This window comes from Aotus nancymaae, unplaced genomic scaffold (assembly GCF_030222135.1).
Source record: "Aotus nancymaae isolate 86718 unplaced genomic scaffold, 86718_ANA_hifiasm-v0.15.2.pri h1tg000022l_1, whole genome shotgun sequence".
Classification (NCBI taxonomy): Eukaryota; Metazoa; Chordata; class Mammalia; order Primates; family Aotidae; genus Aotus; species Aotus nancymaae.
The window spans coordinates 36,904,517-36,917,198 of NW_026988435.1; the positions used below are offsets into that span (position 1 = coordinate 36,904,517).

The window sequence follows — 12,682 nt, forward strand, 5'->3', positions numbered from 1 at the left end:
TATATTTAAAAAGTAACACATGAATGAATGAATTCCTTAATTGTAGAGCTATGCTCTAACTCTAGTATTAGTCTTCTGACCATTTAAGACAGCATGTTGGTGTGTTTATGATTATACAGGAATTAAGTTTTCATAAACTTAAATGTTGCATTTCAATTACAGGCGTCGATTAGCAAGGTAAAAGTAACAGAACCATGGCTCAGTTTCCAACACCTTTTGGTGGTAAGTTTTCAGAAATTTCCTTTTTTAATGTACTTTGGAACTAGATTTTTAAAACTTGATATTATGGCAAATTTAAAATGAAAAAGTAGAGAAAAATAATGTAATCAGCCTTCATATATTCCATCATATAGTTTCATTAATTATCAACTCATGCCCAATATTGTTTCATCTGGATTCTTTTGGAGCAACTACCAGGCATCATATCATTTCATCTATAAATATTTTAGTATGTGTACCTAAAAGATAAGAAAATGTTTAAAGATGTAACTTCAGTACCATTATCACATCTATAAAAATTTATAATACTGGGCTGAGCAAGGTGGCTCACGCCTGTAATCCCAGTACTTTGGGAGGCTGAGGTGGGTGGATCACCTGAGGTCAGGAGTTCAAGACCAGCCTGGCTAACATGGTGAAACCCCGTCTCTACTAAAAATACAAAAATTAGCCGGGCATGGTGGTGGGCGCCTGTAGTCCCAGCTACTTGAGAGGCTGAGGCAGGAGAATTGCTTGAACGTGGGAGGTGGAGGTTGCAGTGAGCTGAGATCGTGCCACTGCACTCCAGCCTGGGCAACAGAGCAAGACTCCATCTCAAAAAAAAAAAAAAAAAATTGTACAATACTATATTATCACACCTGTAAAATGATTGCTATATCTAGTCTGTACCTTATAGTCTTTATACATTTCCTTGATAGTCTTTAGACATTTCTTATGATGGTTTGTTTGTTTAAATTGGGATCCAAATAAGGTATAACCATTGAAATTAGGTCATGTTTTTCCCAAGTCTCTTAGTGAATTTTCCCCTACTCCTCTTGTTTTTTATCAGCAAGTTATTTGTTGAAGTGATGGAGTCATTTACACTTTTTCAAAGCCTGGATTTGAAGCTTGACGTTTTTGTTTGTTTTACTCTAGTTAGATAAACTAAAGTTTGAAACATATCAGACTGCATAAAATGTGTTTTGGGTAATTTTTTCTAAGGTCACTAAGAAATTCTTAAATGTTCTTGCTTACAGCCAAGTTTTTTTTTTTTTAAGTTATTTTTTCTTTTTTTTAATTTTTTCTTTTTTTTTTTTTTTTTTGAGACAGAGTTTCGCTCTTGTTACCCAGGCTGGAGTGCAATGGCGCGATCTCGGCTCACCACAACCTCCGCCTCCTGGGTTCAGGCAATTCTCCTGCCTCAGCCTCCTGAGTAGCTGGGATTACAGGCACGCACCACCGTGCCCAGCTAATTTTTTGTATTTTTAGTAGAGACGGGGTTTCACCATGTTGACCAGGATGGTCTCGATCTCACGACCTCGTGATCCACCCGCCTTGGCCTCCCAAAGTGCTGGGATTACAGGCGTGAGCCACCGCGCCCGGCCCTTAAGTTATTTTTTAAACAAAAATACTAATTAAAAAATAGTACTTATTAAAAATACCTATTAAAAATCCATATTAATGGGTTACTCTTGAAAGCTGTCTAATCTCATCATTGAAGAGAGTAAAAGTCTCAATGCGATTCTGGTACAGAGATCTGTAAACTTTTTGAAATTATTAGTTATTCTGTTTTATTTTTGTTCCCCTTCTTAATAACTACAATTTTTGGTTTTTGTTTATAGTTCTAGGGATGAATTCTGACAGGGCAGTGAAAATTTCTTCTAGAAATTTTAGAACTGTAAGGCCTGTGAGGGAAGGGGTCATCTCTGTCTTGGACACCACTTCATCCCCACAGTAAATATTTTTCTAGATTCCTATATCTGTCAGTGTCATACCAGATCCTGTAGAGAGGAGAGATGCAATGTTTAGACGTTTTTGCTTGTGTGCTGGGCACATTCACATCTTGTGTGAAACATACATATTGTGTATTCCCAGTTTTGTAGAAAGTGTCTGAGGTTTTGAAAGCTTTCCATGTATGTAATGTAGAATTATTTTAGTCAGTTTGAGGAGACCTAGGACTAAAGTCAGCAAGATCTCGGTCATAAGTGGACATCTAGTCAGTCTAAGAGCTGAAACTGAAGGAACACCTAAAACCCATTGTTTTTGGCTATTATGTCATATCAGGACATCCCCCACCCCCACTTTTTTTAAACTCTGCTTCCTGCTCACTGAGATACCCATTTTTTAAAACAGCTTTAGTGAAATGTAATTTACATTCCATAAAATTTGCTAGCTTTAACTGTATAATAATTTTTAGAAAATTTATAGAATTGTGTAACCATCACACAATCTAATATATTATTTTAATCACTCCCCAAAAAATTTTTATGGATATTAATCACACTCAACTTCTTCTTTCATAGCTTTTTGCCTGTGGCATTTAAGGCACTTGAGAGTGCAGTTTTAAGTTTAGGTTAATTTAGTCTGTTGCTTGGGTTTATGTAAGTAAATGATTAATTTGCTATAATCTTGCTAACTATGGGATTATAGGACAAGTTTCTAAGAAAGGAATGTGTGCCTCTTCTTTTCTTTCTCTCCCATTCTCTCTCTCTCTTTCTGTTTCTTACATTTTGTGTTCTGTTTTATACTTAATTTTCTAACTTTATATGCAAAACTTCCAAGGACAAGCAGATGTGAATTTATCAAGTCTTTATAATACATTGATAGAATCTTGAAGTGCTGTGGAAATAGTGTGTGAGAGCATTTTGTTTTCCTTTTCTCACTGAATAATTTGTTTGTCTTTTCTTTGGATTTTAGGCAGCCTGGATATCTGGGCCATAACTGTAGAGGAAAGAGCGAAGCATGATCAGCAGTTCCATAGTTTAAAGCCAATATCTGGATTTATTACTGGTAATCAGAGTCAGCATTTTATCATTTTTACTTATCAGTAGTGCAGATGTCTGTGGAAACTCTGTTATGCAAAGCCAAGGTGGGCAAATATGACCAAGGAGAGACATTTACCTATTTTGCGTTAACCTTGAGCCTGTCTTTTTACAATTGTTTTACACATAATGGATTCATACCTTGTTTGCAATTTTTGGTGCATGTCAAACCACTTGCTTTGTGCATATAATTTGTGGAAATTGATTAAGATCAAAGGACCAGTGGCTCACACCTCTAATCCCAGCACTTTGGGAGGCTGAGGCAGGCAGGTCACTTGAGGTCAGGAGTTCCAAACCAGACTGGCCAACATGGTGAAACCCCGTCTCTACTAAAAATAAAAAATTAGCTGGATGTGGTGGCAGGTGCCTGTAATCCCAGCTACTTTGGAGGCTGAGGCAGAAAAATTGCTTGAACTCAAGAGGCAGAGGTTGCAGTGAGCCGAGATCACGCTAGTGCACTCTAGCCTGGGTGATGGAGCAAGACTCCATCTCAGAAAATAAACAAACTAATTTTCTTGTTTGATTATTTTTTTAAGAATTTGCTTTAGGAAAAATAGGATCTTTATTGCCTGGGGAATTGGTTTTTTTTTTGTATGTGTTTGTATCATTATTCTCTTTTATTACCTGTTGATAATGGATGTGATTCTTTTTTTGTTTTTGTTTTGAGACGGAGTTTCGCTCTTGTTGCCTAGGCTGAAGTGCAGTGGTGTAATCTTGGCTCACTGCAACCTTCACCTCCTGGGTTCAGGTGATTTTTCTGCCTCAGCTTCCTGATTAGCTGGGATTACAGGCACCCGCTGCTATGCCCAGCTAATTTTTTGTATTTTTAATAGATACAGGGTCTCACCATGTTGGCCAGGCTGGTCTTGAACACCTGACCTCAGGTGTGTCTTAGTCATTTTTACTTACTCTCCGTAATTATATCAGAAGTACCCAGAATTTGGAGTATAGGTATTGGGAATGGCAATGAACTTTTTTTATGAAGTGAAAGTATGGTTTGTCAGTTTCCTAAGGATTCCTGTAAATGTGCTTTTGCACAATGGTTAGCTGTTAATATCTTAGTTAATAGCAGATTAATTAAAGTGGAAAATCTATGCCAGCAAATGGTAGGCCCTTTTTGAGATGATTTTTTAAAGTGTTAAATTCTAAAGTCAGTGCTGTTGGATTCTTTTACCGTTGCCTATGGGCTTATCCTTGGACTTTTGTAACACACTCAAGTCTGTATTTATAGTATTACCAGCCTCTTTTTAAATTTTGTAATTTTGCTATTAGAGGATTTCTGTCAGCTTTTGTTTTTTTCTAAAACTTTAATTTTCTATTTAATTTACAGGTGATCAAGCTAGAAACTTTTTTTTTCAATCTGGGTTACCTCAACCTGTTTTAGCACAGATATGGTAAGTTGGAATTTTACATAAGCAGATGGCAAAATAAAATATCATTTAGTTCTTTTTGGTAATATGATTTCTCATGTTATAAAAGGAGAACATGTATCTCTAGCCTGAAATACCTTGTTACTTCTTACCAGAAAATTATGTCTGAAAAGTGTCTTTCTAATATGGAACTAAAACAAAACAACAACAATAAAAAATGTTGACATTTGAATGACAACACTGTCAAATAGTGAAATTTCCATGGAGACATCTAAATTTTGGTGTTCTCTCACTAGTTTTGGCTTCATCCATATCACCCATATTTATTTGGATGTCCCACATTTCTTGCTTTATACTGGAATGATTTTTTATCTTTCATTGAAGAATAAAAGGTAAAGGAAATATTTGAGAGTTAGTGCATGGTGAATACATAATATTAATAGATAATGTTGAATTCTTTGACTATCACAAATAGGCATTCAATCTCTTAAGCCACAGAACATACAGAGAGTATAATAAAAAAGGGTGGCAAATACAGTTTTGGATTCTAGGATCATGGCTTTGGAGAACCGTGCTGACTTCTGTTGTCCTGTAAGATGCCTCATTTTTTCACTAAGTGTGCTTAATACTTCACTTCCCTGAGTTAGTGATATGAAGGCATCTGGCTATAAAGAAAGAGCACATGATTTCTAGTCGTACACCTGAGTTTGAATCCCAGCTGTACCATTTTCAGTGTCTCTTCTTTGGAGATACAGTTACCCTCTTTGACCTCAGTTTTCTAATCTAGAAAATAGGAATGCGTATAGTTTTGTGAGAGTTGTTGAGAAGATTAGCAGAAAAACCAAGGGCTTACTGTGGCTCGTGGCACATAATAGGCCCTCAAAATAAAACCCCAAAAGGTATCATCTCCAGGGACTGGGTATTCCACATAACTAAATTTTTCAGCTAATTACTTTGTCCTCTTAAGTGACCAAGCCTTTTAATTTATAATCTTAGTGGGAATTAATAAAGGTTGATAGAGCTTTTTGTTTCTTTTAAGCAGAGTCTACAGAACACAATCTAAGCTTTTCTTGATGAAACGTCATCATGAAAATCAGTACTCTGTCCTGAAATAGCAGAACTTTCATGGGATATATATGTGTGTGTGTGTGTGTATGTGTATTTGGATATATTTGAAATGAAATGAAATGATACCAGATCCCTGTGCTTTTTTTGGGTGTCTGCTTTATTTTCTTTTTCCTGGTTGTCAGCATATTGGCTGTTAGACTGTCTCTTTAAATCTAGTGTGCTTGCTCCTATGAAGCCATTCTGATTCTAACTTCTGATCTCTTAGAGCTAGAAAAATCAGATAGCCAAGCGGTTTTGGAATTATATTTTAAGTAAAGTAAAAGTCTCAGATGGAGAAACAACCCACAAGTAAGAAGTCATGCACAAGTGAGCACAGAAGTGCTGTTCTATCAATTAAATGTCAAAGTTTTAGATGCAAGAGACCTGTGGCACCTGTGTGAGTTGTAGCAAGCTTCTTCTGTTTTGCATCTCATACATGATCATGTTTCACACCATCAGGACCTCTCACTGGAACCTTCTTTCCCATATTTCACTTCCTCCACTGGATTATGCTTTTATGTTGTATTCCCAATTTTTGAAAATTCATTTATTCTTTAAACATTAAAAAATTATCTATCAGATTTCTACTGCAGGCCAGGGACTGTTAAGAGATGGGATCTTGCTATGTTGCCCATGCTGGTCTCGAACTCCTGGACTCAAGCCATCCTCCTGCCTTACCTCCCAAAGTGCTGGGATTATAGGTATGGCCACCATGCCTGGAAATGACAACTGTCTTAACTGAAAAAAGTAACATTTGGCTGGGTGTAATCTCAGCTCTTTGGGAGGCCAAGGTAGAAGGATCACTTGAGCCCAGGTGTTTCAGACCAACCTGGGCAACATAACGAGCCCTCATCTTTACAAAAAATAATTATTTTGAGTTAGTCAGGCATGGTGGTGCATGCCTGTAGTCTTAGCTGCTAGGCAGGCTGAAGTGGGAAGATGGCTTGAGCCCTGGAGTTGGAGGCTGCAGTCAGCTATGATTGTGCCTTCTAGCCTGGGTGACAGAGCAAGATCCTGTCTCTAAAAAGTAAAAACAATTGTCTTAACTTTTCTAAAAACAGTTGTAGTTGTCTTAACTTTCTAAACTATTTTTACCTGAGTGGCCCAAAGTCAGGTTTTTACAGTGACCATTTTTATTAAAGATGGTAATTTGGCAGTCTTAGATTGAATCAAAAAAGTATTTTTTTTGTCTTTGATTTTCTTCTGATATTTTGCTAAATAAGTTTGTGATGTTATATTTTACTATCAAAAAATGTCATAAGTCTCTTTTCCCAAAAGAAATATCTTTGAAAAGTCATTGGAAATTTCATGAACCACTCACTGATAGCCTGCCCAGATGATGGGATAATGCAGTGCAAAGTATGAGTTTAGCAAGATCTGTCTTTCAACTGAGCTGATTGATACTTATTCACATAGTAACCCTAGGCAGTACTTGGTCTCTTAAAGCCTAGGGTTTTTTTTGTTTTTTGTTTTGTTTGTTTGTTTTGAGACAGAGTCTTGCTCTGTCACCCAGGCTGGAGTACAGTGGCACTATCTCGGCTCACTGCAACCTCTGCCTCCCAGGTTCAAGTGATTCTCCTGCCTCGGCCTCCCAAGTAGCTGGGATTACAGGCACCCACCACCACGCCCACCTAATTTTTGTATTTTTAGTAGAGATGGGGTTTCACCATGTTGACCAGGCTGGTCTTGAACTCCTGACCTCAAGTGTTCTGTCTGCCTCAGCCTCCCAAAGTACTGGGATTACAGGTATGAGCCACCGCATCTGGCCAAGCCTAGGTTTTTAAAATTTCAAGTAAGAATAGCTGATCTAAAGAAGCAGCCCCCTGTAACCCCCATGCTAATCTCGTGTTTGTGATTTTTCGGGTAGGGTCTCAGGGTAAGTCCTTACTCCTTTTGGTAGATAGAGGAATGGGTTTGACTCTGAAGTTTTAGGCAGTCCTGTGTCAGTCATCTGGGAAAGAAGATAATTTTTCATTTGTTTTTGAGACAGGGTCTTACTGTGTCACCCAGGCTGGAGTGCAGCGGCGTGATCATAACTCACTGCAGCCTCAACCTTCTGGGCTCAAACAATCCTCCCACCTCACCCTCCTGAGTAGCGAACACTACTGGCATGCACCACTACACCCAGCTAATTTTTTTTACGTAGAGATGGGGTTTTGCCATGTTGCCCAGAGGCTGGTCTTGAACTCCTAGACTCAAGCAGTCTGCCCGCCTCAGTCTCCCAGAATGCTGGGATTATAGGCATTAGCCACTGCACCCAGCAAAGAAGAGAAGTTTGGATTGAGAATTGGGAACTACGTCTAGTTTCTGTCTCTGAGCTTTACTTACTTTATTCTGGACTTTGTTTCAAATATTTGAGTGATATGAACTGATGGATGGCAGTGTATGTTAGAAACCTTTATTATGTTTGAAACTGTATTCCAGTTAACTAATTTGTGAGCTTTTAAACTGTAATCTGTTAATGCTTTGGGGACTTCTTGTCTCTCCTAGCTGACTTCCAATTAATATAAGAAAATCTGAATTCTCAGAGGATGGAGTCAAGTCAGTGTGTATAATGCCAAATTATAACCATGGCCAAAGATGATACATCTTCCTAGAAATTGTCTTATTAATAAGGAGCTGGAAGGAGGTTGGCAGATATCCTTTTGGCAATTGAAGTGGAAGGGAGGAGAATAAAAGCAGAGGGAATAGATAGGAGCCAGAAGATACAGGAAGGAAAAAGAGACAGCGGGAAAGAGACTGGATGAGGGCTTTGAAATCTGAGATGGAGGGGCTGCAGAATTGGAAAGAAAAGGGGGAGTGAGTGAACACTAACTGGAAATGGGCCCTGAGAGGAAATAAGGGAGCCAGATACATGAAGGCAAGGATTAGATCAACTCTATGATCTGGTTCAGAATGGGTGGGTCAGGGCAAATAGCCATATATTAATAGTTTGTACTCTCTTAAGACACTTCTGAGTATGTGTCAGAAGGGCCTTCAGTCCCAACAAGATCAATTTGCTAAACTCATACAAAAAAAAAAAAAAGAATAAGACATCCTGGACTCTTGATCCCCTCTCCTCCATCCCTCATTCCTGAGTCTTTATCATCTCAAGTTCATGGCATTGAACTAAGATGGCAACTGTCTATCTGGCTCCCCAAACCAACACCTGGACACTACACTTGATTTCTCTCTTTTCTTCACCCTGCACACCCAGTCCATCAGCATGACTTCATTTACAGACTTTACCCCCAATCTGGACACTTCTTTCTGTCTCTACTGCTACTATCCTAACCTGTCATCTCACTTAGGCCCACTGTTCAAGTATCTGGACTGGATTCTCTCTTTCACATTTGCCCCTGTAGACTCTAGTCTCCAAACAGCAGCTGGATTAATTTTTTTTTGGAGACAAAGTCTCGCTCTGTCACCCAGGCTAGGCAGTGGCACAATCTGGGTTTACTGCAATCTTGCCTCACCACCACCTCTGTCTCCCAGGTCCAAGCGATTCTTCTGCCTCAGCCCCTTGAGTAAGTGGGATTACAGGTGCCCACTACCAAGCCCAGCTAATTTTTGTATTTTTAGTAGAGACAGGGTTTCACCATGTTGGTCAGGTTGGTCTCAAACTCTTGACCTCAGGTGATCCACCCACCTCAGCCTCTGAAAGTGCTAGGATTACAGGTGTGAGCCACCACATCCATGTCTGGCTAATTTTTTGTATATTCAGTAGAGATGGGGTTTCACCATGTTAGCCAGGATGGTCTCAATCTCCTGACCTCATGATCCACCTGCCTCAGCTTCCCAAAGTACTGGGAATTACAGACGTGAGCCACCACGCCCGACTGTAACTGCCATATTTCCATAATGTTAATTGAGAAAAGCATTTTCTGAGTATCATGACATTCTCAGCTAAATGTTGGGATTGTGGTGTGTGGTTTAAAGTCAAGTCCCTAGAACCTCATGATTACGTTTCTTCTCACCCATGGAAACACTTCTGTAGGAAGCCTTTAGAGTCTAATTAAGCCATTACCTAAAGTCTTCTCCGATAATCTTCTCATTATACCACATTGGATATTCCTGTTTCTCACCAGAGACCATATTGGGCAGTGGTGTGGGGAATAGGGGGTGGGCATCTGCCTGACTGATTGATTTTAGTATGCATGTTGATGTTGATTTTGATTAATGGGAACTCTCCCCGCCAAACCATTTTAAATAATTGAGTATCTTTGAAAAAATACTTAGCAAAAGAAGGAAGTTCATTGTTTCATTTTATTTAATTTCCTTTGTAAAACCTGAAAGGTAGTATGAAAATAAAGCAACCAGAAACCAGTTTCAATTATGAACATAGATACAAAAAATAAAAAATAAAAATCTTAGCAAATAGAATTCCACAATATATGAAAAGAATACACCATGACCAACTTTACGCCAAAGGTGCAAAATTGGTTCAGAATGTAGAAATTCTATCAACACTAGTCATTATTTCCCCATCTAAAAGGAAGCAGAAAACTTGTAATCAGATTGGCAATTACAGATTAGGCACCTGATGAAAAATACAGTAACCATTTCTAATAAGTAGAAACTACTTAAATATGTGAGATTGCTATTAATGAAAAGAGTCAAACTGTAAAATACTTGAAAAGCTTTATTCTGAGCCAACTGTGAATGACCAATAGCCTGTAACACAGCCCTCAGGAGATCTTGAGAACATTTGCCCAGGGTGGTCGGTATACAATGTGGTTTCATACATTTTAAGGAGGCATAAAACATCAATCAATACATGTAAAATGTACATTATTTTGGTCTGGAACAATGGGACACTTGGAAGCAGAGGCTTCCAGGTCATAGGTGGATTCAAGATTTTTTGATTAGCATTTCATTGAAAGAATTTTTTGTTTTTTTTGTGTGTGTTTTTTTATTTTTTACTTTTGAGATGGAGTTTTGCTCTTGTTGCCTGGGCTGGAGTGCAATGACTCGATCTCGGCTCACTGCAACCTCTGCGTACCAGGTTGAAGTGATTTTCCTGCCTCAGCCTCCTGAGTAGCTGGGAGTATAGGCATGCACCACTACACCTGGCTAAGTTATGTATTTTTAGTAGAGTCGGAGTTTCTCCATGTTGGTCAGGCTGGTCTCGAACTCCCAATCTCCAGTGATCTGCCTCGGCCTCCCAAAGTGCTGGGATTACACGCATGAGCCATTGCCTGAAAGAGTTACTATCTGAAGAGCTGGATTCAATAGAAAGAAATGTCTGGGTTATCATAAGCGATTTTGGAGAACAAAGTTTTGTCATGTGGTTGAAGCCTCCAGGTAGTAGACTTCAGAAAAAGTAGATTGTAAATGTTTCTTATCAGACTTTAAGAGCCTGTTTTATCATTCTTAAGGTCTGTGTTAATCCTGATGCTGGTCAGCTGGGCCTGAATTCCCAAAGAGAGGAGGGTATAATGAGGCATGTACGACTCCCTCTTCACATCATGGTGTAAACTAGATTTTTATGTTAATGTTGGGATGCCTTTGGCTGAGATGAGGGGTCCATTCAGATGTTTGGGGGGCTTGGAATTTTGTTTTTAGTTTACATTACTTTCCAGAAATCACTACTGGATGTCATTCAAAACAATGAAATCTATTAAACTATTAATTCTAGTAAATCTATTTCATTTAAACTCAGAACTGAGCAAGAAGGCATTCAGTAATGTCTTAAAGGCAATAAGACCAATAAAAAAGATTGGCCTAGCCGGGTGTGGTGGCTCACACCTGTAATCCCAGCACTTTGGGAGGCCAAGGCGGGCAGATCATAAGGTCAGGAGCTGGAGACCAGCCTGGTCAACATGGTGAAACCTCATCTGTACTAAAAATACAAAAATTAGCTGGGTGTGGTGGTGGGCACCTATAATGTCAGCTACTCTGGAGGCTGAGGCAGGAGAATCACTTGAACCCAGAGGTAGAGGTTGCAGTATAGTGGAGATTGAGCCACTGCCTTCCAGCCTTGATGACAGAGGGAGGCTGTCTAAAAAAAAAAAAAAGATTGCTTTACATATTGGAAAAGAAAGATAATGTTCATTTTTTTCTAGTTATGTGATTGTATACTTAGTAAACCCAAGCGATTTTAGTTTTAAAAATTAGTAAGACTCCTAGGAGTCTAGTAGGATAACTAAATACAGCCTAAATAATTTTTTGAAATAAAAAATGCTCTCTGTGCTTGAAATAAGCACCTAAAAAATGGAAATGGGGAATGTTTCATCTAAAATTCTGGCAAAAATGATAAAATTCTTCAGAATACATTTAGCAAGAAAAGTTTATTACTTATATGAAAAAAGGGATACAATTTTATTAAAGGAAATATTAGTATATTTGAACAAATGGAAAGATTCTCTTTTCTTTGATTGGGTAAATTATTGCTGCAAAACCATTTTCGGTTTAATCAACTCTCCCAAAATCCTCTTCTGGGGCAGTTTTAGGATCCCGGTTAGAACTGTTTGTATAATAGATAAAATGATCTGAAAGTTCATAGGAAAATAAACATCCGTGAATAACCAAGAAAAAAAAAACCTTCCCAGACCTTCCCAGATTACAGTATACCAGAGAGCCAGTATAAATCAGATCATTGTAATGTTGACCTGGAAATCATCAGTCAGAACAGGTAATCCAGAAATAATTCCCACTTCATGTGAACATTTAATACATGATAAAAATTTATTTTAGTTCTGTGACAAGAAGATGGATTAATTAAAAAATATTACTGGAAAAGCTAGGAATACATGTAGAAGAAATATGGTTGAACCCTGGGATAATTCCCCCATCCCACACAATTATTGGTTTAAGGATTAAAATGTAATAAAATAATACAATGTTAGAAAATCAAGGACTGAAAACCTTCTGATCATATGATAAAAGAAATATTTTACATATGAAAATTTAGAATTTCTATGCTGTAAATATACATAAATCAACAAAATGAATTTTTAAAAATCTTTCGGCCATCAGCAGATAAACAGTTAATTTGTCATACACTGTGAGTTTATATGTGATACACATATAAACTGACAACAAAAAGACATACAGTATATAGAAAATTTGGCAAAGGATTTGAATAAACTGTTCATAGACATGGAAATTCAAATGACAACGAAATATAGAAAAGTGATGCTCAGGTTCACAAGTAGTGAGAGGAATTCAGTTTCCACTGGTGTGGTTTGCTGAAGGGCCCTTGACTAC

The 12,682-nt window shown here is 38.1% G+C and overlaps 1 protein-coding gene across 10 annotated transcripts in view; it reads left to right on the plus strand.

Moving 5' to 3' along the window:
- The window catches only part of ITSN1 (intersectin 1), a 247,056-nt gene that overhangs the window by 69,665 nt on the left and 164,709 nt on the right, over window positions 1–12,682 (plus strand). For 9 of the 10 annotated variants that reach the window (XM_064380114.1, XM_064380116.1, XM_064380120.1 and 6 more), the window contains exons 2-4: window positions 163–222; window positions 2,893–2,985; window positions 4,348–4,411. In XM_064380114.1, the coding sequence (XP_064236184.1) occupies window positions 195–222; window positions 2,893–2,985; window positions 4,348–4,411 (185 nt within the window). In that variant the 5' untranslated portion in view covers window positions 163–194. Of the gene's footprint in view, window positions 1–144; window positions 223–2,892; window positions 2,986–4,347; window positions 4,412–12,682 lie in introns of those variants that run through there. The other variant, XM_064380115.1, reaches the window with a different exon arrangement.